A 23,584-nucleotide genomic window follows, 5' to 3' on the forward strand; every position below is an offset into this window, starting at 1 on the left:
GGCTGGTCTTATCTAGGCTGATCAGGTTGAAACATCAAATGATGAACCTCCAAAAAAGCAAGACCACCTCCTAGAAGTGGCAGTGAGCTGTTAACCTTTATTGCTCCTATCTACAACTATCGTTACAAAGTCTTACTTTAAAGGAAAATCACAGTAATTAGACTTTTATAAGCCATTTCCAGACTGACGTTTGTAGGGTATACATCATCCTCTAAAATAGGTAACATGTCCTTTAAGAGATCCTTGTAGAGAATGTATCAGTCCGTAAAGCCATTTTTTCAAGCCTCAAAAGATCACCCATTAACTTGTAGTACCAGTTTACTTTAGAACTGGAAATGAGCCATAGACCGATTATTCACACACGTGCTGCACTGTAGGCCTGAACAGTGTGTGTTATGTCTTCCTTGCGACTCTATCGAATATGATCACTGGAATGTTGTCCTTCAGCTCTTAACAATTACACTCATTACAGCTGGCGGTAGGTTGTTAAGACTAATGGAGGTGTACTGCATTCTGCTTTTGCTCTTATTGTTCAAATGAGCGTGTCAGCTGGATTCTTGTGGTGTAAACATGACTGCTTCTACAGGCAATGGAGTTCCATGTAAACTGGTAAAACAGGTCTAACTGACGCTTCATGAAAACAGAGGCCTTGAGCCACACAAAACCTTTAACGATTATAGTCACAGACGCAGTTTGCGTTCAATCCACCCAGAACACTGGATACTATGACAGTTAAAGAAATCCCAATCTGGTTGAGTTTTTTTTTTTACTTTTAAAGTGCCAGTCCAGCTATTTCACACGGACACAAATGAGAGAGAAAGTCACATCCTGCATTCTTTTCAGAAGCAGATTTTCTACTGATTGAGAATCCTTGCCTTGGAAAAAAGTTAAAAAGAGGCTGTTTCAGCAGCAAGCAGTTTTAAGCATTATAAATAAGTATATATATAACAGCTATATGCTAAGTGGTCACATTGGCTTCTGTATATATAGCCTCATATGGCGACATTATTAATTTCAGCGTGTTTCATAACCAGCTAAAATCCTTCACTGGACCTTTATGCAGAATGTCATCAAACATGCCGAATTATTTTTAAATGAGTTTATCATGGAATTCTCCCACCATTTTCTAAAACCTTATACTGCCTTTTTATTTAGCAAAGGTTTTAATTTTAAATATTTTAGAAGTACTTCCTGGTTGTAGATAGTGTTTACTTTGTTCTCAGTATGGAAAATAAAGAATGCACTCACAGCTCTAGGATCAGGATGACCTCAGCCTTGTTCTCAAAGACCTCCTGGAGGGTGATGATGTTGGGATGCTGGATCTCTTTCAGGATGTTCACCTCACGCTCGATATCCTCCCTCGTCACCCCCCGTCGACTCGACTTGCTGCGACGTTTCTTGATGAATTTGGCAGCGTACTCCACACCTGTACTCCTCTGCCGACATCGTCTGACCACAGCAAACTGGCCGCTAGTGAAAAAAGAGGACATTTTCACAAAGGTGCATCTAGCTACTTGAGTTAGAGAACTACAGTGAGGATACAGCACACAGAATTAAGAAATATATATCAAAATCAGACAACGCCAATTTATACATCCTCATTCTATATATATTAAAAAAAGATTTATAGCCTTGTCTGCAGTAGCGTCAGCCTGACATAAAACACAGAAACCTAATCTTAAAGGAGTGGGCAGGATTTTAAGACATTACAACCGTTGATCATATGCAGCTTTAATTAACCAAACCATGAATCATGATCGACTGACACTGCCTGAAAACAGAAATAGAAATGTGTTCTTTACAAAATCACTATCCTGAGCCGAGTCAAGGACTAATCTTGTAAACAGGAGGAGGTGTTTCAGAGACTTACTCAAATGTACTAAAACCCAATTTGTCTGTTCCATTCAATATTAAAATCAGCATGGGTTATATAGTGTACTCTTTATCCTTGTTTCTCCCCCAAATCTGTTTTATCTTAGAGAAGTGAGCAAACTGAGCCCGAACCACTTGTTTACGTTAGTTGTGGTGCAGAGTTTAGAATACAAACATCTGTCTGTGCCCTCATCAGCAATTAACAGAATATTAATTACAGCAGGGAAGCAAAGCGCTTACTGTGACACCAATTGCAGCTGAGCAAAAAATCAACACAGCTGACAAACACAATCAACTTTAGACTTGTGTTTGACCATAGGCTGTATAAAACATGGATGTAGTCTCTGTGATGTCATCCATTGGTTTCTTAAGGCAACTTTTGAAGCGCATCAATGGCAGTTGCCATATTGGAAATTCTGTCTCAAACTAATTAACGGTCTACCTAGTATAAAAGGTAAAGACCTGGAGCTGAGGTGGGCCTTAAGCCCCCAGACTAACCCACAATTCACACATACTCCGTGCGTGCCGCGGTCCGTCAGCGCCACGGTTTTGCTCTGTCGGACGGCTCGCGCCCATTCACACTGGATCTGTTTCTGCGATGTCAGCGCAGCGGAGCGCACCCATGACACATCACAAGAGAACTACAAGATCCCGCAGGAATAAAGAGAAAAACATGCAAACAACATGTTGCTTTGTCTTTCTGAGGATGCATTGTTGTTAATTCGGTTCCTGTTTTGACGTAATGTTGATAAAGTGATGAAAAATATGATCGCGAGTCCGTATATTGTGTTTTATTTTGAAATTGTCCGGATGCTCTGTGCGTTTCCTTGTCTGACTTCCTGTCCGGGCTGTCATATCTCTGTCCAGCTTGATGCGAACAGCGTACTCCGGCGAAAATAGACTCGCTGCGTATTTGAAACGGAGCAGAGCGCAGTGCCGTCAGTGGCTCGCGCCGGAGACGGACCGCAGCGCGCCCTGTGTGAACACAATGATTGACGAGAGTGGAAGCTAAGTACAACGTAGTGCGCAGCGCTGACGGACCGCGGCGCGCACGGAGTATGTGTGAATTGGGCTTAAAAGTGCACCCATCATAAGTCAGATCAGCTAAGGCCATTAATATGAATAACTCTTTGTCTTAATATCAAAATGGATGAGATAAAAAAAAAAAATGGACCGCCATACAGCGTGTCAATGAAGTAACGACCTATTCAAACCATATATCTTTTTTGAACCAGGCCTTGAACACGTTTTATTTCTGCTGTAAAAACAGGCATTTAAGAATGGGTGTGTATGTGGTTTCCAGGGCTTTTACAGCCAGCCTCATGTTGATGTATACTCGAGGGACTGCAGGTGTTCCACTTCTGCATTTTTTATCAACACCGGAGGTTGCCATTTGTGTTTATTTATGGCACATTTTACAATTCTTAGATCAAACAACCCTTCATGTTTGAAGTAAGAAGCTTTAATTTCCACAATATTGAGCACTCACAGTCAAGATGTGTATACATTGTATTTACTGATGAAGTACTTGCATCTGGATCTAAGGGCGCGGTCACACTTGCTATCTGTACCGTGCCCAAGCACGTTTCAACGTTAAAGTCCAGTTAGTTTGGCCAGTGTGACGGCTCCGTGCCGTGCTCAGGCATGGTACACTTCCTTGGCTTTGGCACACTTCACGCACATGTGTGGCAGTGGACTCGGCTGCGCGTCTGTTTCATTTTTTTATTTATTTATGGCTGTGTGATAAAATGGCTTAAATTAAATGGCACAGCGGGGGGCCAATCATGCTTGAGTATGGCACGGTACAGATGGCCAGTGTGACCGCGCCCTGAGAAAGCATTTTTTTTCCTAAATTTTAAATATTTATTTTGGATCATTTGTAAAATGAGTCAATTAGTTACTATCAGCTCTCAGGTATGACCATACCTATTATACATACAAGAAATTCAAACTAGAGATGGGACTGATACGATCTTAGATCTGTATCGGGTCTGATATTGATGTTATTTCTGTATGGGATATCGGATTGACGGCACCGATCCACATCACTGATCAAGAAAGATGGTTGGGCACTTTAAATATTCTCAACTCGTATACTCTCACTTTGAAGACGTTTAGACTGAACTGTAAGAAGTGTCCACAAATTGTCTCCATGACAACGTTCAGACAAGATGGAACAGCTCCTCCTTCAATCTTCTCACCCTCAACAATCTGCAGCAGACACAATCTTAAGTTAAGTGGAATAACAAATCTTGTCTGTTTTTTGTTGAGGAGCACACAAGTACTTTAACCATCCAGACTCTTTGAATGTGGTGAGCATGTGTGACATTTAAGCGGGACAATTTACTCTCAAGTATGAACAACACAGGAGTTGTTATGGAAATTTCACCAACATGTTGCTGTGCAGGGATGTTGTTAAACGCTGTTCTCTCCCTGGATAACTCTGACTCTACTGTCACTCTACCACAACATGCCAGAAAATCCACACAGGAAAGCAAGGACACTTGGCTGAGGGCTGCTGACACCCCCGCTTGTGCCTCCTCACAGCCCTGGCAATCATGAGGCACTTAGTGTACCAAACACCCACAGAGGAGGAAGAGAACAAGGGAGTAAGGGGTGAGAAAAATTGAGTGAGAGAAACCAGAGACAGAGAGGCAAATTCCGGCACAATTTCTGATTTCTGTGGCCACATTTTCCAAGCTTCCTCTGCATTGACAAGAAAGAAAAGTAGCCCAAATAAAGAAAGAGTCCAGCACTGTCATTGTACACAGTCCTCCCAGGACTAGAGAAACACAGTCATCAGGAAGAAGTGTGGCAATTGAGTTCCACTTTAATCATCTATTTAATATAGAAATGTAGGACCCTAGCTACAATACTTGCAGTTGCAAAGGAGCTTTAAAGCTAAGAAAAATAAAATGTGTCAACAGCAAACTCCCTCTAGGGATGTAAGAAGCAAAAAAACATCACCCTGATCTGACCCGTAGCTGTAGGGCATCCCTTGGGCTGATCTTTGGTGTCTGAAGCCATGTCCTCATTCATATGGATGAATCAGATTTTTTTTTATTTTTTAGGTTTTATTCAGCTCTGGCATCCAAAACGACACTTCTAATATTTTTTGTGAAGGTTTGCTTTTTAGATTTGTACCGTAATTTATTTTGGAAAATTAAGAGCATTCGGGTTACAGGGGTTCCCAACCCTTTTTTTCTTTGGAGCCCCCCCCCCTACTTACATCTAAGAAAAGCTGAGCCACTCACACTATATGACATTCAAATGGCACACCAAAATGCAAATACAGTATGTACTCCTGTAAAAAGGTTAATGCTGGAAACTAAAGACATCTTGCTTTCTTGCTTGTTTTGTTTGCAATAAATCTAGTGATGAAAAAATAGTCTTTTTCTCCAGTCCCTGTTTTTGTGATTGCTACTTTGTTTGAAACATTTTCTGTAAGACCAACAAGACAATCTGCTTCTGGTTCCACCATTATGTGTAATAGTGTTTGTATTCGATTTTCAGTTGTATTGAATCGACATTGTCTACATTATTTTCTAAAATGCTGCACAAACACTCAACTGAGATAGTTAGCCCTTTGTAAACATGGTTATTTTGTGCCCACGTTAATATACGAGAACAGTGTTTTAACTACTTTGTCAACACCAGATTAGTTCGGATTGCGGGACAAAAAGTATGACAGCAGGAACAAAAAAATCAAACATACCCATTTTAAACATTTCTAACTTGATGAAACATAATTTTACAAAACCACTAACTACATTCAAGTGACACATCTGAAGCGAAGTAATCCATTTCCGACCACTACAAATGTTTGCTGAGAACTGAAGTGCAGGCTAGTTAAAGGGAATAATGTGTCTTTAAGGAAATGACATGTCCAGCGAGCCAGCCAGAGACATGAAGCAGACAATGGGAAGAGGGAGCTGAGGAAGAGGGCTTTCTCATGCTAATAACACTTCCACCCCCATTCAGTCTGGCTTAACTGTTTTGTCAGCCAGGCCTCCGCTGTGTAGACAGAAGGGACAGAAACATCGGGATTTGATGTTTTTCTTACAGGAAATCTGCCAGAAGAGTGCAAAGGGCTGTTGTTCGAACTGTGTACTATATGTCATATTGCACATGCACAAAAACCATAGGACTCTCCAATCTGTATACAAACAACTGAACACCTGTTACACTCGTGCCTGGATAGAAAAGCAATAATAAGTCAATGGGTGACGCTATCATCATACCTTTAATGATAATCACTTTGGCAACAAACAGGCACAAAAAGTCAAGTCTCAGAAAACTACAGTGATGAGAATCTGATTATGTTTTTCATAACCATGTTTTTTTTTGTTTAAGTGTATAGTGCATACATTTTGCCAGCATATTATGTGCGTCTGTATTTATCAGCCCCTTTTTAGACAGACATTGACAGTAGGGGAGCCACTTAACTGAAAGATCGCAGCTTAACATGTAACCTTATCAAATCATTGAAAACAGAAAATTAAGGGAAAACTTAATAAAGGCAATCAGATTTCTGAGAACATCCTTCAGCTCATTCTTAGGCTGTCAAACTATCCACAGTCAAATGTTCATGCAGAGAGAAAAGTGTTAGCTGTGAAGACGTGGGACTTAGTGTGAAAACACTGTTGATGATGAGAAAGGAAAACACAACAGATTTCCTGTTCTTGATTATGCACCATCTGTGCTGTTTGAAATACATCCTGGAGACACATGAGATCACACTGTTCATTTTCCAACATGTATTTGTCCTGTCAGTGCAGATCTATTGAATCTTTACAATAGATTCCCTCACTAGTCTAGTCATCAGCATCGATAGAAAAAAAAGTCAACTCGTGCGAGAAATGCAGGACTTCAACATTTAGAATATTAAAGAGGCCTGAGCATGAAAACGACTGCAAACACTTGAATTTGGAAGAGCTCTCATGCCACCTGACACTACACAGACAAGTGAAGCCTTCACATCTCTCCTAAATTCCCTCTTACAATCCACTCTGATGTTCATTTCCAAGTGAAACTCTTTTCTACAATACACAAGAAGACAATAAAACACTTGAGTCTGTTACTCCTCTCAAATCTAAACACAGAAGTCACAAACTACACTAGGTATATTGCAGAGTCACTAGAAGACTGAAACATAGCTGCTGACCCTGTATGAGGAGTAATGCTGTATCAGGGGTGACAAAGGCTATTAGCCAGTTAGGCTAGCAGGATTCCTAGTCCAGGGGTTGCCAAAACCTGATCAAGACAGGAAAAGACTGACCGAAGAACGAATCGGTTAAATGAACAGTGTGCTGTGAAACATCCCAACATAGGAACAGTGCACACATTTACTTTTTACAGCATCATTCTAGGATCCGAGAGCACAGCTCGGCAGGCTTAAATCTTAACATGCTCAGTCACAAAATGAGCACAAAACTCTATGTGATGGAAGCAGAAGGCCGGTGATTAAAAAACAGAGGGCACTATACTGGAAATTAGAGTAAAAACGTTTGTGAAGCAGTGGTCATTACATGCAAACTTCATACTACTGCAGGAATTAGAGCTTTAAATAGCAATCTTAACTTCAACTATCAAAACTGTGTAGTGGCTATTTAAATAATAACCTACAAAGTAAGACCTTGGATGACCTTATGTATGGACTATTATGTTAAAGCACCTTGGGTGAAGGGTTGACCGTGCTTTGTCAAAGACTGCAGCGAGGCATAGCTGTGACTCAAGAGGATTGCTTCATGATGGAGGGAGGCTGAATAGGAGTCACACCTCTAATGTTGGGAAACACACAGTCTACTCACATTCAGTCTATGTAATGCAATGACTTACAGTCCAGAGCCAGAGCTTGACAAGGGTAGCCAGAGTCTTAATCCAAGGCTGCAATAAGTTGGGTGGGGTGAATGTAGTGGTTTTGAAATGAAAACAGTTGAAAACAGACAACAATAGCATGCCTATAAAATTAATGAGGAAAACAGCTTCATGTTATGAGGGATAGTATGCTGTCTAGGGGAATCAAATTCTTCCCTTCAGTTATTTCCGAAGCTCTCCCACTGTACAACAACAAAAATAGGGGAAAGTGAGCCCACCCTCTGTTAACAACACCAGCTGCACACACATACAAACAAGGGGAAAATGGCAGCAGATCAAATGAGCTCTCTCTCTCCCTTTGGTGAAGTAGCAGAGGGAAACCAAACCCCAAAGCTGCCTCTTTTTCAGCATCTCTCTATAAAAGCTGGGGTTGAGCTCCTAAAAATATCAGACTATAGGAGCTAGGATGACAGGAGGAAACTTGGTGGATGCCCCTGTATGTTTATTTACTAGCACAGGCTAGTAGGGAAATCCCTCTCTTCCTCCAGGGATGTTGAAGGAAAGTTCTGACTTGCAAGAATGTGCGGAATAAGTGCAAGATAGGGGTGAAATAATGAGCAACCAGAAGAGAAAACCTTCCTTGAAATCCCTGACAAACAGTGGCAAGAGGGCTGCGTCTCCCTCTCAACCACTGCAGAGTAAAACCCTGCACAGAGCAGCCTGTGGGATCAAATTGCTCGGTTGTCTTTGTTGTGCTTAAGGCACAGACAAGGCTTTCCACTTGTGGCCTACTTGTGTCTCTAAAGCAGCTGGATGTGTATGCATGTGTGTGTCTGTGTGTGTTTGTGTGTGTATGTGTGTGTGTGTGTGTGTGTGTGTGTGGGGGGGGTTATCTATGGAAATATACTGTACTGCGGTGGTTAATAGATGTGTTGTGTCATGGTTCACTTAACCCTCAATACAGCGGGTGTGTTTGGCAGAGATGGTTCAGAACTCCCCATTCATCAACTTGTGCTTCAGGTTTACTGTATACAATCTGTTGAATGTAGACACATGGGAGCACAGTGGCATATACAAAGTACAAAGTAACTGACAGTGCTACCAGAAACAAACCTGCACTTAGTCAATTTACATGAAAACAGACACATAAAAGCCAGGCTAAGAGCAACAGCTCAGACACTGTTAACAAGGAAAATATAATTTCATGTATTTTATAGTGCTGCTTCAAGGCTTGTGCTAGACAGGCCTTGAGTCTCTTCACACTGAAGATACAGAAATAAGAAACTCATCAAATGTTCTTTGGATAAAAGCAAGTTCTACATCAATGTAACCTAATGTAAAGGTAGAGCTGGCATGACAGGTAGACAGAATATCTGCCTCTAGTTTGCTTTACGAGTTTAACAATGGAAAGCATTTTTTGAGCATTGATGCCTCAAATTAGTTGCACATCATTGTTACATGATTACAAAATGCAAATCAAGAAAGGACACTTGAATATTCTGCCCTTGGGTTTTGGAAATTCTGAAGGACTTTGTTTTTACTGTTTTTTGATGTATAGACCAAACATTACATCGTTTAATGGGAAAAGGGATACCCAAAATGGTTGATAAATTGAAGTAGTGAATAATGTGTTGTATTGCAAAGATATAGGCCTACATCAGTCCAATTCTGACATTTTTTGGTTGGTGCAATAACCTTTTTTATGCATTGTTGTTCCTAAAGCTATCAAATATGCATTAAATATAGGACAATAAGACAAACTACAAGTGGTTGGCTGAATTAAAATACTTCGCCCTGATGTTGATATAGGATTATATAGACTGTAGCTCTAACATGGCACAGTAGGTGCACATTCATTAAAAGCAATATATAGGAAAACTTGAAGGCACACACAGAGATGTGATGATACAGAGCGCTGTCTCCACTGAGATAGAAGAGTGACCACTGCAGTGTAGTGTGCTGTCAAATGAGCGCAGCCTTGCATGGATGACTGTTTGATGTTAGTTAGAGGTCTGGCCATGTCAGGACGAGGCAGCGCTGGAGGAACAATGTTCAGTCGTAATGAGCACTAGAAGGGCCGTGTAAACAAAAATCAGTGAAGAGAGAGTGGAGAGGGTGAGAAATACATCTGACACTAACAAGCACACAACAAGCATAATACGAAACAACAAAGTGGGTCCATAGTTTAAGAGTCTGGGCAGAACAAGCTGCAGATGTTTCCTGCGTTGATTCTTCTGTATTTAGATAGGAAATACTTACACATGGAGAGGCATGCTATGCAGCGGTAACTCTTTACCAGTAAATAAGTACCATTTCAGGTTTAAAGATCACAAGAATTGGAACAAGAAAATAGCTGTCCAGATAAATTTTTTTAGTATCTGCAGACTCTGTAGTTCTACTGGGGGACTTCAATGCTCACGTGGGTAACGACGGGGACACCTGGAGGGAAGTGATTGGGAGGAACGGCCTGCCCGATCTGAACCTGAGTGGTGTTTTGTTGTTGGACTTCTGTGCTAGTCGTGGATTGGCCATAACAAACACCATGTTAGAGCATAGGGATGTCCATAAGTGTACCTGGTACCAGAGCACCCTAGGCCAAAGATCGATGATCGCCTTTGTAGTTGTTTCGTCAGATCTGCGACCGTATGTTTTGGACACTCGGGTAAAGAGAGGAGCAGAGCTGTTAACTGATCACCACTTGGTGGTGAGTTGGATCAGATGGCGGGGAAGGCTGCCGGACAGACCTGGCAAACCCAAACGTGTAGTGCGGGTGAACTGGGAACGTCTGGCAGAGGCCCCTGTCCGTGGAGTCTTCAACTCCCACCTCCGGAAGAACTTCTCCCTCATCCCGGGGGAGTTTGGGGACATGGAGTCCGAGTGGTCCATGTTCAAAGCCTCCATTGTAGAAGCGGAGTTGCGGCCAGAAGACCGTCGGTGCCTGTCGTAGCGGCAACCTCAGAACCCGCTGGTGGACACCAGTGGTGAAGGAAGCTGTCAGCCTGAAGAAGGAGGCCTTTCGGGCTTGGTTAGCCCAGGGGTCTCTGGAAGCATCTGACAGGTGGCTCGGAGGGCTGTGGCTTCAGTGGTTGCGGAAGCAAAAACCCGGGTGTGGGAGGAGTTTGGGGAGGCTTTGGAGAAGGACTTTCGGTTGGCCTCAAGGAGGTTCTGGCAAACCATCCGACGGCTCAGGAAGGGAAAGCAGGGCTTGCCCCAGGCTGTTATCAGCAGGGGTGGAGAACTGCTGACCCGAACTGGGGACATTGTTGGGCGGTGAAAGGAATACTTTGAGGAACTCCGGAACCCAGACAACACGTCCTCTGAAGAGGAGGCAGAGTCTGAAGATCCAGGGGAAGCCTTACCACTAACCTTGGCAGAGGTCGCTGAGGCAGTTAGATACCTCCTCAGTGGCAAGGCACCAGGTGTGGATGAGATTCGCCCTGAGATGCTAAAGGCTCTGGATATTGTTGGGCTGTCTTGGCCTTTTCAATGTCGCGTGGAAATCTGGGGCAGTGCCTGTGGGGTTGCAGACCGGTGTGGTGGTTCCAATTATCAGGGTATCACACTTCTCAGCTTTTCGGGGAAAGCTTACTCTAGGGTGCTGGAAAGGAGGCTCCGGCTGATTGTCGAACTTCGGATACAGGAGCAACAATGTGGATACCGTCCCGGCCGTGGGACAGTGGGTTGCCCCTTGTCACCGATCCTGTTTGTGATCTTCATGGACAGAATCTCAAGGAGCAGCCGGGGGGAGGAGAGTTTCCAGTTTGGAGACCTCAAAATCTCGTCTCTGCTTTTTGCAGATGATGTGGTTTTGTTGGCTCCCTCAAGCTGGGACCTCTAGCAGGCATTGGGGTGGTTTGCAGCCACCCCAATGCCCCAAGTGCGAAGCGGCTGGGATGAGGGTTAGCACCTCCAAGTCCGAGGCCATGGTTCTCTGCTGGACATTTGGGCATCTGTTAAGGATGCCTCCTGGACGCCTCCCTTTAGAGATTTTCCAGGCACGACCAACTGGGAGGAGACTCCGGGGCAGACCCAGAATGTACTGGAGGGATTATATATCCCGTCTAGCCTGGGAACACCTCGCAATCCCCCAGGAGGAGCTGGAAAATGTTGCTGGGGAGAGGGAAGTCTGGGTTGACTTACTGCGCCTGCTACCACCACAACCCGACCTTGCATAAGCGGAAGAAAATGGATGGATGGAGTATCTGCAGACATTAAGTCCAATGAAGATCGTATATATCTCCCTTTTCTTTGAATAAGACCGTGTTTGAACATTTTATTAACAACTCTAGCTAACAAATCTAGCTAATTGTTCTTATCATTAACAATAGATCCTCCAAATACTACAGGGTTTAATTATGTAGAAATACGATCAATAACATTTAAAGTAGGAAAATGTGTCTATAGATGTGGGTAGTCCTGGACCGTAGAGATCAATTTTATTTTGGCACACATGAACTTTATTACTTAGCAATCGTCATCAGGCCAGTATCACAAAAATACTGATACCACTAAATCAAAATGCTTTTACGTAGAGCGGAGGCAGCCAAAATCCACTCCAAACATTTCCAATCATTACCTGACCTGGGCTGCACATGGACTGTGAGCACTTTACATTTTTCATCTCCTAACATTATTTATATATTTATGTCACTCCTGAACTGTGATTCCACACTGTGATTTTAAATGTCTTTTGGGTTGTTTTTAAGTTCTGTCTTTTGAGTGTGATGTGATTGGATTGGGATGCAAGGATTTCTGAGCTTGTAATGCAAAACAAATTTCTGTACAAATGTACATTAAAGTGTTATCTTATCTTCATGCAATAGCTACCCATCCATGGCAAAAACTTCAGGGATACAGTTTGTTGTTGCCATCGTATTTGTGATGAGCACAAATATGAAAACGATCAGCAACAACCAATTTTTTATCAAACAAGTAGGAGTATAATTTCGTTTTGTTGCATCGGCAGGTGTTCTCAGTGAGAACCAGGTGATAACAAGCTCAGTCTGAAGCTCAGGTCCTCAAAGCAGGGTGTCTGGCACAGCTTGGGCTGACAGCAGCTGAAGATGACACATACAGCCATACAGCCATACAGCCACACACACACACACACACACACACACACACACACACACACACACACACACACACACACACACACACACACACACACACACACACACACACACACACACACACACACACACACACACACACACACACACACACACACACACACACACACACACACACACACACACACACACACACACCTGCCCAGAAAATCTGTATTTCCCTACAGATGAGTTGATATCAGCATGTGCTCTAGCTGACTTTAGGATGTCAGAGAAAGGGAGAAATCTCCTTGATAACATTATTTGCACTGCTGATACTTACAGATCTGGACAAGTAAACTAGCAGGAAATAAACCTGCTGTTTTACCAATTTCATTATTTTCCTCAGCCAGACAGTGCGTGACCAAGCCCTCTCAGAGACTAAGCTAATGTGTGCCTGGACAGCATTAGATGTGAATCGTTCACTGCAAAAAACTCCAATATGTAAGTAACTATTATTGAGACAAGGCTGAAAGATGACTGTATGATACAAGCAAGCTGATAATCTTTGGCCTCAATCCTGACATAATCCATCTATACAAGACTCTTAAAGACAGCCTACATTGTGGGAGTATAATGCAATGTATATCATGACATTTTAAGAACAGAACTCCCACACACTCCAAAAACACATCCTTTGCAACACATGAGGATAAAATGAAAGCCCTTCTTGCAACAGATTGTCTGCACACGTTAAACACAGTACCATACACACAGTTACTTGAGATGACAGAGAAAAATAACAGATACATAATTTTCTAGTATCTTAAAAAATATTACATCTGAGTAGCTTCCCCCTGATGTTTTAAAAGCTGCCACCTTCACATCAGTGATTATTCAAAGCAATTTGCAACCCTGCTGGCATCCACATCACAATGCAGCTGTCACTTCATTGATTAGAGCCGACTCATTGCTGGCTCTAAAGAAGGAAACACAGTGTAGTGCAACAACAAAGTAATGTAATTAGCATCCAACAGCCATTTCATCCCGAAACTTCTCTAAATCACTGACAGATCTACAACGGATTGATGTTTAGTTCAATCAATCTTTGCCAAACACAAGTCCAAGGCTTGCTTCACTACAGGCTGATTTAAGATCAACTTCACAGTTCAAAGAGCTTGTCCCAACACTTAGGGTCGACAGTATATCAAGGAGGAAATTCAAAGCAGAGAGCTGGACAAAGATCAATCAGCACAAGCATTTACATGTTAATCTAATCACAGTTTTGGACAATACAAAACTGGTAAAAGAAAGTCACATTTTAGTTTAATTGACTCATCTAAACTGTGTGTCATTCACTCGTAATTTCTCAAAACAAAACAATGAATCCTTTACTGACAAATTGGTGGTTAAAAGCCCATCGCAACATCATGGGACCCAGTGTAACATCATAAAGTCTTTTGTAAAAAAGAAAAGAAAAAGGTTTCTGGTTAGAAACCTGTTTTGTCACTAATAAGAAAAACTAACAACCAGTGACTACTTGTTAAGACACACATATACACACTTACATACTGACAGACACAATGTAGATTAGAACAAAGCCTAAAAGAAAATGTCTTCATGACATAATATAAAACGTATATAGCTGTCTTCCTGGTTTTATTAGAGAGTCCTTTAGAGCTGCTATGCTCAATGTCATGGACGAAAAAAAGTTAAACAACACAATAAAATCCCCACATTAAGCAGCACTTTTTAAAAGCTTTAGATTTTATCTAGCTTTCAAGGAAAAGCAAAATGTCCTTGTGCTATAGTGCTGAAGTACTACACTATGTATAATCATTCAGTACAGTGAGCCAGCTATTGATTGGCTGTGTGCATTACTGTGAAAGAGGAGAGTCTGCTGAAAAGTTAAAAAGTGTTAAGTACAATAGTAGGCAGTCTTGCAGAGCTCCCTCCGGGAAGGCACACACCACACACATACACTTAACTTATCTTTCAAATATGATGCACATGAGGCCATAGGTAAGTGCACAAATAGGAACACAATAAGTACAATCTCAGCTACAGTTGGTTCTCCTTTGATGTGAACCATAGAGGAAGTTTTCCTCTATGCCTTACAGGCAAAACAAACTGTAAGTCACATGATATATAAACTCAGATCACAAATATTAAATCGCACAAGTTGTCTATTTATAGATCAATTTGTTGCCCTGCTAAATTTTAAGTTATAAGAATGTTTGTGTGCACCTGATGGATAAAAGGGTAATGTATTCACTCACTTCAGGGACTCATTTTCCATCTTAAGAAACTCCTGAGGGTCGTACCGGGCTCTTTGGGCGATTAAGAGTTCCTCTGTGTTCACTAACTGGTCTATTTCTACGTCTGTTTGAAGCTGAGAAGGTAGTTAATCGTTGGTTTTAAGGGCTGTTATTTTAAATACAGCAGACATTTGGGGACTAGACAGATAAACTATGAGCTTTGATGAGCTATTGAGCTGAGTAAAGCCTAGGTTATCAATGTAGGGGTATTACTGACGATTTTTTATATCAACCATAAAATACCTAATCTATATGTCTGCAAAACATCTCCTCGACAAGCAAATGCAGCAGCTGTAAGATACAACTTTATTAATTGCTGTAACATTACAGTAAAAAAAACAGTAACACAGAGGAGTTTCAAATATTAGAGAAATACCAGAACGATGTGAAAGTTTATGCTCAATGTTTCCTGCTGCAGAATGTTGAGGAGCAGGTGTACAGTTTTATGGCCACAGTGTGACAAAGTTTCTGAAAGTGGTGTTCTGAAATGGATTTGGCATCATTAAATACACATCTATGATTCAGGCAATGCAGCCATCCGATTAAAGAGAGGTGCTGTAATCTGGAATGAGTCTCTGTCCTTATTCTGAGCTTTTATACAGCCAAATGATTGGCTCAGTCATCACCATGTCAACCTGGAAGAGAGCCTATCATCGTGTGTAGCCTTCTATTCACATGTCTAAAAAGACCAAATTATGACAAAGTAAAACCCTAATAAAAGTAGCATATTACAGTCATGTTTTACTTCTCATCTTGAACACAACAAAACCAGCTGTGGTTAAAATTTCACTCCTGTTATAATAAATCCCCAATTTACATTAAATTCCAGAATCCCCTGAGAGTGGAGTAATCAGGAAGATAGTGTTCAGTAATAACATCACTGTGTAACCTCTTTTTTCACCTGCCTGCTCCTTTTTTTTTAAACTATACTTTCAGGCTGGAGTGCTTAGATAAGCTCACTAACATTAAGTTTGAAGCACTCCAACAACAGACAGTCTCAGCAAATCAATATGTGTGCTCAATCGAAAATTACCCATCTCACTGCTGCTTACTGGAAAAGACTGTTGAAGGACAGTGACTTCAAATGTTATGATGAGATCAAGTGTTGTTTCAAAGTTTACACACCTGTAACACACAAATGTGAACATATACAGAAACCATCAAATGTACTAAAATCTCAACAGGAGGGGCTTACAGTTTATTTGTGTGAAATAATCTTTAACTCAACTTGACGTCCTTTAGAAAGAATTTTGAAACCTATGCCAGTAAGTTCATCAATTGCCTGTTCAATTTTCAGGGACTGGCTTGAGTTAAGTATTTCCATACTTTTGGAGTAGAAGAAAATCAAACTCATCTTTCCAATTTAATTGGAAAAAAACACAGCTCTAGTGATCAACCTGAGGTTAAAACAACATTGTTGAGTAAATTGGATGACAATCTAGGGGCACCCTGATAAATCTTGGATGTGCTGTGCAGTGGAATGCATTTTCCTTTTCATATCAGAGATAAATATTTCATGGGGATAAAAAACTCATCTTTGCTGCCAAACTGTTTGGCACTTACGAGAGAAAAAACAAAGTGAGAAAGAAAAAAAAAGAGAGCAGCATGACTGAGAAAGTGGATAATTGCTCAAACTCAAACTAGTTCAGTTAAACACCCTCAAATCCATCTTCCCAACAAGTTAACTCATACTTGGTTTTTTAACATCTTCATGAAAAGAGAGAAACAAACTTTAGTCTTTGTTTCTGGGAGAGAAACCATCACAATTACAGCTTTGCTTCTCTAGTTAATTAAATTGTCTTTGGCTCATGGGGGATGAATAAAGTCCCCGAACACTCAACACACATCTTTTGTCAGTGTCCAAATTCACCACATCAGTCTACTCGTCCAGAATTGGAGAAACTACAGCTCTGAACACCGCCTCTACATTTTCCATGGCTGTTCCTGAGATAAAGGGAATAATATGTGTAGATTCTTTCAGTAGAAGAAAACAGAACAGAAGCCACATAGTGCTGACTATTTAAAAACAGTAAACTGTGATTCAGTGCAGGCTAGGCTTACTTTCCCCAGACAAAAAAAGTATCACATAAGACAAATACTATGATTAATTTATTTAACCTTTTTTTTTTATTTTTAAAGATTTATTTTTGGGCTTTTTGTGCCTTTATTGGAGAGATAGGACAGTGGATAGAGTTGGAAATCAGCGAGAGAGAGAGAGAGAGAGAGAGGGGAATGACATGTGGGAAAGGAGCCACAGGCTGGGTTTGAACCCGGGCCGCCCGCCTGGAAGACTACAGCCACAACCACTGCGCCACCAGCGCCCCAATTTACTTAACCTTTAATCAAAAACTCATTCATTCATTAGTTCCAGCTTGAATCTGTGAGGTTTTGCTGCTTTTCTCTGTCTGGGTAACTGCAGTCACCTTGCACTTCTGTTTTCATATTTAGTACATTTTATAGACCAAACAATTAAGATAAAACCAAAATTATCCATACTACACAACGTTAAGAGCCGTTTAAGATTAAAACTCTGCCTGAATGGTTCGGAGGTTGCATAACCACTATGTTCCTGTTTTGATTGCAGACCTTGTTTGTGACTCATGCAACTCTCTCTTCCCTCTGTCTTCATCGTCAACTGTCCAAAGAAGGAAGAATGAAACCCAAAAAGATAGATTCCCTGTAAAATAGTTAGGTTACCATTATGGCAGAAAGTTACAATTTTGGGTCCTTATCAATAACTTATCAATAACTGCCGATTTTTAGATTCCCATAAATAACAAGAGGAATCTTTCGCAGGTTTAGTGATGAGTTTAAGTATTTATTATTTTTGTCTTAACAGTCAAAAATCTGAGAGTCTGAGAAAGATCATCATTAGAGATGCACCGATTGGGAAAATCCGGGCCGTCGCTGATACAGATGTTTGAAATAACAATTTAGCCAATTGCAGAGTCTGATGTTTGTTTCATGACTTTTGATGAAGACTCTCACAATGCCACCATTTTATTTCATTTCTGACATTGAAACCAAGTCAGAGTTTGTTGTTCAACAGGTGACTTTGACCCTTTTCACACATACGGAAATCTTATGAAAAACTCTGGAGATTTGGCTACCCGGAGGGTCTTTAAGCTATATGTGAACGCAAACAGCCGCATTTTTCGCGCCGACTTTACCCGGAGTTTCTCAGGCCAGACCCCTCGTATTTTTTTCGCAGAAAGTCCGTGTGAGCTGATGTCTGAAGGCGGAAGCATATTTCCGGAGATTTCAACTCGAGCCAATGGGAAGAGAATGACGTTTATATACGATCTCGGTGCCGTAATTAAACGGCTGCATTATGTGTTTCAGGCTTTGTCTGACGATAAAGTTCTATCAATCAAGGTGAAATCATTGCAATGGTCAGGTGGGTCCCATGGAGCTCAGGGGGGAATATTAAACAAAGCGCCACTCGCGGAGTCCAATGCAGTTCAACCACTGTTACAAAGTCAAAAGGACATTCCCTTTGCAGCAGGGCAGCAACCAGAAGCTCTGAGGCTCTCTGCTATCCGATATGATTCAGTGTGAAAATCTCCCTGGTGAGGCCAAGCTTTTCATTAGCATGGAGCAAAGTGTGGGAGGGTGGCTCAGAGTGATGCCTGCCCACTCAGCTGTGGTGTGGGCCACAAACTGCACGGGCAGAAAAACATTATGCAACCACCATGCCATTGTGTACAGCGGAAGTGTTACCACAGCAACAGGATTCAGAGGCTGAGCAGAGGAAACAGCACTGGTTGGAGGAAGGAAGAGTATGGTAGATAATCCTGGGTGGCTATGAAGAGTGTGTGTCAGAGTGTGTTTTATACAGTAGTATATTTTCATTTCATTTCAAACCTTTATTTATTCTCGAAAAGACACTGAGGTTTCCCTCATTTCCAATGCCGTCGAGATTACAAGCACAGTAAAACAAGCAAAAAAACATCAAACACGCAGAATCTGTGACAAAAACCACTGAGATCATTTAAAACAGTTACAATTTGAAACAAAGTTGTTCGAAATCAAATTCCTAAACTTTGGAAGAGAGGGAAGAACTCCGATATCAATTCTACCAGGCCCTGAAGGATGGAAAACAACAACTAATTTCATTTTTAACAACAATAAAAACAATAAAGCAATGACCACAGACGGTACTACTTGTTTACATACCAACAAGGAGACATCAGTTCCTGTTTTCCCGCCTTTCTAAACCCAATCCTAAATACAGGGCTCAGTTATGATAAACTTTCAAAAAACATAGTTTTCAATATACATATTGAGAAGATTTTATAGGGAACAAAACCAGAACATAACATAACAGAAGAGCTACACATTCAACTAGTAGTAGACCTAGCTATACAAAAAGTCAGATGGAAAATTCCTTTGGAGAAAAGGTTGAAACTAACCCTAAGCCCCAAACCAAATGTAAATGTAAAAATGACATAGAAAGACTGCCAATTTCTATCAGAGAATGGAAAAATAAACAAACCAAAAGTATAATATTGCTAGATCCTGGCTAAAGATGTTTCTAAGGGTAACAAAGTAAGAGTCTTGCAAACGACATCTTTATTCACCCTTCATGTTATATTACCTGTTAGCTTGCTAGCTATCTAATTAATCAAATGTATAAGTTATGATCAAACTCTGGCTGCTCAAAATGCTTACATTTAAACGGCAGATTCATCAATATGATTAAAAAAAACAGCCATGAAGGTGGGTTTGACTCTAAAGAGAGATCTCTCTACAGGTGTTCAGTCTTTTCTTGCCTGTATTGTTTTACTGTTTAGCAGCCAGATGTGAAATTAGGAGGGAGAAGTCCCAGTTGCAGCTTCGGAAACTAAGCGACCGAACTGACAGACAGATCACTGACAGAAAGCCAAATGCGAGGCAGGCAGTGTTTGCCCTTGTCTAGTAGCCACAGTGAAAAGGCATTCAAAGTGTCAGAAGAATGCCATTCACCTCCCCCAGCTCCATGGTTTTAAGGTGGTGCAAACAATGGATACATTGTGCTTTGAGGTAGACAGAGGTGAAAGGTTTCCTTTACCATCTTCAGACCTGTTAGGCACCATGGTTTCCCCAAACATTTTCACTGTAAAGATCTCCTGGACAGATTCTTCCAACAACACTGTTACCATAACGGCACAGATTACAGAAACACAGCTGTGGATTCAAACAGACATGCCCAGAATATGGATGTAAAGATGACAAACCTCACATTTTCTCAGTGCTATTTAGGACAGACTGATCTGGAGAATAGTAATGAGCTATGGTCATAATTGTGCTGCCTCCTCGAACAGAATCAATTATCTGAATTCTCTAATCACACAGAGATAATTGGCCAAGTCTGAACTGTAAAGCTCCTAATTATCCTCCATGCTGATTCCAAGGTTTCAGAACAAAAATTTATGCAAATTTTCGGTAAAACTGACTGTTTTGATATCAAAAAGGATTTCTTCATGAATGACCAGATAGTGGCAATTATGTTTTTTCTATATTCTGTGTTAGCTGAACACTGCAGTCAACACAATCACGGTCCATATTAAATTCTTTAGGATTGATCAGAATCTTTTTAGACAGAACGAGGCACACGTCACAGAAGATTTCACACACTGCTAACAATGAGGTCACTGGGTAAAATCACGTGCACATTCTTACATATATGAACAATACTGATCAGCTGATGTTTATATGATTTTTACCTCTATGGGTGTTGCATGGCGTTCTCAAAAAGCATTTCCGGTTTATTTGAACCGTTTTTCTTACATTACCAATATGATGTCATCTTTGTTTAGGGCTGCACAAGTAATTGCAATTTCATCATTATTGTGATATAAACTTTCACAATCAACACATCGCAAACATCTTTTCACAATGAGTACGATTTTTAACAAGCAATGTCTCATTATGCTTTTAACTTGACATGCCAAGATTTAACCCCATGCACGGACTCATTTAAGAGAAAGGACTCAAAAATAAGATATAGAGACACAACATTGATATCTGGTTTTGCATACAAATTGAGAGAAGGGCGAGCTTTAGTTGTGACACCTGAGGACACAGTTAGAAGGAGGTGTGGAGAGAGCTGGTGTTGCTTCAGCTGGTCAATCTATCATCTCCTGTTTTATTTTGTCCTTGCTCTTTGAAACAGGGCCCCTATATGTCTGCTGAAACTGACATTCAGCAGGTTTCGAGGTGGTTAACTCTGTCGTGACTCAGGGAAAGTTGCACAGACTGGTTTTGTAAGTTTTTTTCAAACAAGTTCTGTGCTGCTTTGACCCCATAAAGAAGAAATCTATTTAATGATAGAAGAAGATGACATTCGAGTGCTAAAAGATGACCGCACTTTATGATTTGTGGTAACTACAGCGGGATATGCAGAGTTGCATTTCCTTGCCTCAAGCCTGACCTTGTCAGCAACAATTAAAACTGAGCAGAGTTTTGAAAGCCCACGCCTTCTCTTTTGGTTATCTCCTATCAGAAATACATCACCAACACCACAAAGCTAATCTTCAAGGAAATAACCTTCAAGAAAAACAAACACATTTAGGGGTATTAAATAATGCTGAGTCAACGATGTTACACATAAGCCACAGAAAATGTTTGGCGGGCATTCAACTGTGTTAGGATCAAATTGACAAGATAAAATAGTTTCAATTTTCAAAAATTTCAAATATTTGTTTACATAAGGCTTCATAGTATATTTTATGAAAGTGACTTTCAGCAGTACTGAAAGGAGCAGCGTAATGAGACCAAGACTGGGAGATAAGAGCATGAGAGAAGAAAAAAACTTGAACAGCTGATACAACTAGCCAGCTACACAGGTACGTGACACTGACACAGTTACATTTTGACACAGCTGAATAAATGTTGTGCCCTGCCATGCTCCAGAACAGAACACCACACAGATACTCTAAGGTCATTCTTTATTGTAATGCCTAAAGTATATGAATGTAGTGCCAGCCAAACTTGTAGTTTAAGCATTGCAGAGAAGAATGAAACAAGGGACAGCCATCCACTGGAAACCGTGACTGACCAACACCATAAAGCTGTTGTTGAACTTGTCTAGATGAAATATGACACCTTGCAAATTCTTCAATTCAGACAGGAATGCTGTCATTTTGGCTTTCAAATATGCATGGACCAGTTTCAAGTCTTAAGCTGTACTTGTGGGCTTTACCCTTCTACCTTGTTGAAAAAAAGCACTTCCTCTAATGCAGTGCTGACAAAACCAGTGATGACACTGAGGTGACTAAAACACTTGCATGACAATTAATGTAGAAAATCTTTATTAATATAGATATTGAAATGACTTCAAAAGCATTTAAGTGTGGGGGTTGTTAAAAAAGGACAAATGCTGAGCCTGACATATAACAGATGGTGATGTATGATATAATGTCCACAAAGCTGGAAATCTGTGCAAAACACCAACAAGGGAAATCCCCAAATTGAGTTTATCAGCTTAAAATGCAGTAAGGCTCAGAGGGGGGCGTCTCAGCAACCAACAATAACATTACGATGAGAAAAAGACACAAACACTATGAAAAAACGAAACATTACTGGGATAAGGATTACAATTTTGAAAGTTCTGTGTAATCCTTATGAGCAGTGTAGAGGCTGTCCTTTAAATTAGCTGAAGATAAGAATATTTCCCTCAGTGTTTTTTTAATTATGATGGCTTTGATGGTGTAGAATATTATTTTATATCAAAACTATACTTACATTGGACTACTCAAGCAAATAGAAAGTGTTTCAGTAACACTTCAGAACTGTGTCTGCTGCCTGTGCAACAACCTTTTAAGTCTTGTATCTAGCCAAACGGTTTCCCAACCAGACAGCAAGTCATATCAGTCATTCAGTCTGTGGTGAGTTAATCAGGCAAGCTGCAGGCAGACAGATATTTTAGGTAATATATTAATGCATAATTTTAATGTTCTGTGGGGACTGGTAATGTTTTGCTCAAAGTGCTTCAAAGACTTAAGGAGCAAAAGAATTGTGAAAATGTTGTAGTTATCGTCACTTGTTGTGTTCCTATATTTTTGCAAATAATCAAAAGAGGACATGGCAGGCATGAAATTAAATAAAGCAAAATCATGTGTTATGTTCAGCTTCTAGTATAAAAGCTGCATGTCTTATCTTTATGTTTAAAATAGAACTCAGATTTTTGGCTCTCTGTCAGCTCAGATGTTGTGATTATCACTGCTAATGCAAACAACACAACAGTAGGAATTAGGGCTAAAAGATATTGGGAAAAAAACAGACACACAATATTCTTATCACACCAGATAAATGCAGTGTCTTTTTATGTACATCTATTAAAATTTCAATCAAACAATTGTACTTTTTATTAGTATGGTCCTTCAGTTATTTTCTGACATCTTTACATGCAGGGGACACAGAGACTCTGGAGGAACAGGGGAAGCATGACAAAATTGAGATCACTTTCATTGCACATCCTGTGATGTGACTAATGTGCAAGCATACATCGCAATTGCATTGGTAAAACAATATATCGTTCAGGCC

The 23,584-nt window shown here is 40.7% G+C and overlaps 1 protein-coding gene across 1 annotated transcript in view; it reads right to left on the minus strand.

Moving 5' to 3' along the window:
- Window positions 1-23,584, minus strand: part of dapk1 (death-associated protein kinase 1) — a 74,718-nt gene that overhangs the window by 42,841 nt on the left and 8,293 nt on the right. The window contains exon 3 of the mRNA XM_020651373.3: window positions 1,249-1,470. Within this exon, the coding sequence (XP_020507029.2) occupies window positions 1,249-1,470 (222 nt within the window). The remainder of the gene's footprint in view (window positions 1-1,248; window positions 1,471-23,584) is intronic.

This window comes from Labrus bergylta, chromosome 2 (genome assembly GCF_963930695.1).
Source record: "Labrus bergylta chromosome 2, fLabBer1.1, whole genome shotgun sequence".
NCBI classification, from domain to species: Eukaryota; Metazoa; Chordata; class Actinopteri; order Labriformes; family Labridae; genus Labrus; species Labrus bergylta.